The sequence below is a fragment of the Corylus avellana genome, chromosome ca2 (genome assembly GCF_901000735.1).
Source record: "Corylus avellana chromosome ca2, CavTom2PMs-1.0".
Lineage (NCBI taxonomy): Eukaryota > Viridiplantae > Streptophyta > Magnoliopsida > Fagales > Betulaceae > Corylus > Corylus avellana.
The window spans coordinates 23,459,216-23,463,281 of record NC_081542.1 but is presented as its reverse complement, the minus strand read 5'-3'; the positions used below and the strand labels follow the sequence as shown (position 1 = coordinate 23,463,281).

The 4,066-nt window shown below is 34.5% G+C and overlaps 1 protein-coding gene across 1 annotated transcript; it reads right to left on the bottom strand.

The window, feature by feature from the left end:
* Positions 1–2,858: 2,858 nt before the first annotated feature.
* On the bottom strand, positions 2,859–3,835 carry LOC132171641 (cyclic phosphodiesterase-like; the record flags this gene model as incomplete). Its single annotated transcript, XM_059583013.1, is given in 3 exon segments — positions 2,859–3,059; positions 3,199–3,253; positions 3,334–3,835. Coding segments are annotated over 3 exon segments (754 nt in total), but the record flags the coding sequence as incomplete, so codon positions are not given.
* Between the last annotated feature and the right edge of the window lie 231 nt (positions 3,836–4,066).

Genomic DNA, 4,066 nt, shown 5'->3' with positions numbered 1-4,066 from the left:
AGATGACGGCATGGACAGTGAATCGGTGGAGAAGATGAAGACAACAATGATGGCGGCATAGGGGGATATAAAGGGGTTATGTTTATTTAATTTGACGTGAAGTGTGTGCTGGAGCCTCAAAATGACGTGAAAAAGCTTATTTGTCATTTTTTAAAAATATAAATAAAAAAGAACACGTGTCTTATTTTTATTGGGTGTGAGATGTCAATGAAACCGTTTCCTTTAAATCATTTAACAGAAAATAAGTTCAAAGAGTAAAATGTTATTTTGGCCTATCCTAGGGACCTATAAATTATTTTTTAAACTATAGGGAGTAATTTGTAAATTATGCCAACCATATTGACCAATTTTGCATTTATCCCTTTTTTAAAAATCTTTTATCTCTCCTACTCTCTCTTTTTTATGGGAAAAGAAAAAGAAATGATAAAAAATAATAAAATAATACCGAAAAATAATATTTAATTAGAGTAGACAGTTAAAATAGATATTCTGTTAAAGTGTGTAACGAAAAATTAGGTTAGGATTTCCCAGTATTTTATGTCATTTTTTATTTTTTAAATTTTAGGATCTCAATTTTTAATTTTATAGATGTGAGATGGGAATTTGGACTTTACCTAAATGTGAGGGCTTCATTAACTTTTCTGTCAAAAAGACAATAAATAATAATAAATTGAAAAAGAAAAAGAAAAGGAAGAAGGAAAAAGCAGCCATGGCCATGAAAGGGTGGTTAGGTAACACCATTAATTCACAACCCAAAAAACAAGTTGATGGATGAGCAACCCTGTTTGTTAGAAGGAGTCAAACTTAGAATTGACACTAATTAAAGGTGGTTGGTGACAACCACCGAGGGTGTGTTTGGTAAAAAATTTTGTTGTGAGTTTTTGTTTAAATAATAATAAGTGATTGATTTGAGAAAGATAAAATAAAATATTAAATTTTGTGATGGAAAAGAGAAAATAAAAAAAAAGTAGTTTTGAAAAGATAATGTGAAAATAAGGAGAGGAGAAAGGGAGGAGGGGTTTTGCCAAACAGGGACTAAAACCCAAGATTTCACAAAGCAAAAAAGCTCATATGAACACAAGCGAAAATGAGCCTAATATTAATTCCAATAATAACAACAATTACAACAACATTAATAACAACAAAAGTAATATAAAGTGATGTTTGTGCCTCGATAAGCTTTCAACTGAGTTTTGACTAAGATGTTTATTTTTCTAAATTTTTCCTTAGTTTGGAAAACTTCTAGAAATAATATAAAGGAGATGGGAAATTTCCTCTCTTCCCCTCTCTGTATGTCTATTTGGGGTTTGGACCACTCCTCCTTAGTGTGATTTGAAAAAAGAGAATAAGAACATGTTTGAAATTACGTTAGAAAGTTTAAAAAGTATTTTTAGTACTTAACAAGTTATGTCAAATAAAAGCTGGCATGTTTCGTAAAAAATTCAAAAAAAACTTATTTAACTTTTTTACTCTAAAATTTGTAAAATCGTACTTTTGGCAAAAACTTAAAAATAAACTTTTGCAAAAAAATATTTTTTGACTTAAAAACTTTATTTTTCAAACACAGTCTCAAACATGCTCTATGAGAAGGAAAAAAGGTTGTGTGGATAAAATAAAGAAAAAAGAAAAGGGAATAGTGTGTCGCCATCCTTCCTTTTAAGGAGCGTGCAACCTGGTGGGTAGGTAAGAAACATGTTGTTTGCTAAAAATGACTAGTCTATTTGGTTAATCAGATCACCTGGTCCAGTACTTCTCTAAAGATTTAGGCTCTTTAAAGTGCATTAATGGTTGGAAACACTTGAGAGTCAAGAAACAAAGCTAACATTTAATTAGCCAATCAATCTGTGCATACAACACAATGCTAGTTCACCTCTATGCCTTCCAAACCACAATTTTCTTTCTTCCCCCATCAAATAACTCATGGACTTGATTTATGGTTGAGGAAAAACCAATTAAGAGGTGAAATAAGCCATGGGCATGTGAATTATTGCAAAGAATTTCTGTTTTGGTACTTTGTTTAGGCCTTAAAATGGATTGATGTGGACTGAGAGTAAGAAAAACAGCTCTCAACACCTTCATCTCTAAGTAAATGGGGTTACAAGTGAAAGTTTCAATTTTAGATGAAGATATATAAAAGAGACAGATTTGAAACTTATCTTAATCAAACGGAGAAAGGGTTACAAGGAAACAAAAAACCGAGAGAGGGTGAGCTCTCCAACAACAAATCCAAATGAAAATACAATGCCAAAAATAATAATAACAGTAAATAGGAAATGGGCCAAAAAAATGGCTCAGTCTTCTAGATCTTGGACAAGTCTAGAAATGAACCATACAATGCGGTTTATGAAGTAGGCCATGAAGCTGACCATATGGAACTATTCAAAAGCTATTCAAACACTTTCTAGGGAAAGAAGCTCCCTCCACTCTCTAACACTTTTCTTTTACCTTTTGTGAAAGAGCTCATACGAAACTTATATGGGTAGGTGATAAAGCGGCCCACTATTTTTTTAGGCAAGTGAGTATCATATATGTACTCTCTTGCATTACCTAACAATTTTGGACAGATAATTGATCTACATCGCAATCCATGTATTGCGGGAAGTAATTTCCTCAAAATGTTGATAACTTATTGGACCCCACCAAATTTCTTATAAATCAAAATCCTGGTGCAAGGGAAGAGTCTACCATAGTTCACCATAATTACAGACAATGACAGAAGAAAAACCAGAACAGGAGTTTACAAACAAAAAGGATGAAGAAGGAGCAGAGGAACACCATGATCCTTAATTATTACAAACCAAAAAGCATGATTATGAAGCTTGAAACATGAAGAAGAAGAAGAGGAAGAAGAAGCTAACTTGAGGTAAGGTTGCATTCGGCAATTTTCTCCCAGGATTTGAGAGTTTTGTCTTCAGTGTCAGTTTTGTATAATGCAAGACGAGTAACTTGGAAGCTCAGGCTCCTAATGCTTTCATCAAAGATGTTAGCTTTTTCTTCAGCTTTCTTCTTCTCCTCTTCTGTCAGATCCCCATAAAGGAGGCTCAAATGTGGCATGTAAGCTGCACAAATTGTTTAAACTTTATTAATTTATATTTTTTAGATAATTAGTGATTTATTAGTTGATAAACTATATGAGTTGTATGATTTTTAAAGCACAAATTTAAAATTTTCCAACATTATTAATTAAAGTGTACTTACGAGTAGATGTCTTGTATCCAAAATGCCCATTGCAATGTGCACTAGTTTCCACTACCTGAAACAAAAGGTAATAATTTTTTTTTTTTTTTTTAACGATTAATTAAAAGAAAAAAAAAAAAAAAGAGACAAAATTACCTCAGCCGTTGGATGGACGAGGAGCAAAACACACTGATAAAAGAAGGACCCGGTGGCGACACGATCCACGGAGGCAGCGTAGGCCTTGACGCCGTCGCACGCCGATCGGAACCTGCGAAGCGCGTCGTCCGGCGTCAAACTGATTGCCCCAACGACCGTGATGTGGGGCTCGAAGTGGGGCCCGCCGAACTCGGATCGTAGGCCGTCCATCAGCTTCTTCAGCCGCGCTGCCACGTCGTCCGGTGGGAGCGCCCACACGGAATACACGTGCTTCTCCTCCTCCTCCTCCACCTCCACCTTGGCTGTTTCTGGGTTGGCCATGGGTAGACAAAGCCGGAGTCTTGGAAAATACGATTTGGGCGTTTCAGAAAGCTGACGTGGAATAGATTTTGGGGCGTTAAGGTTTATTGGGAAAGAGGGGGGCGTCGAAGAGTTGAATATGATTGGGTTGGAAGAGAACATGGGAGTGGTGTGTGGCACCTTATGTGGATGGCACATGGAATAAGGATATGTGCTAGAGATTGTGGGAATAAGAGAGAATGTGTATGGGGAATAACACTAAATATTATATTTTTATCTTATAATTATTTTGGAATGTTGACACAAGAATTAATTCTAACTAATTTTATAGGTTAATTTTTTATTTTATTTTAACAGGATTTAACTGTTAGTTGAAATTATAACATTATCATTATAAGATAAAAATATAGTTTATAGCATTACTTTAATTATA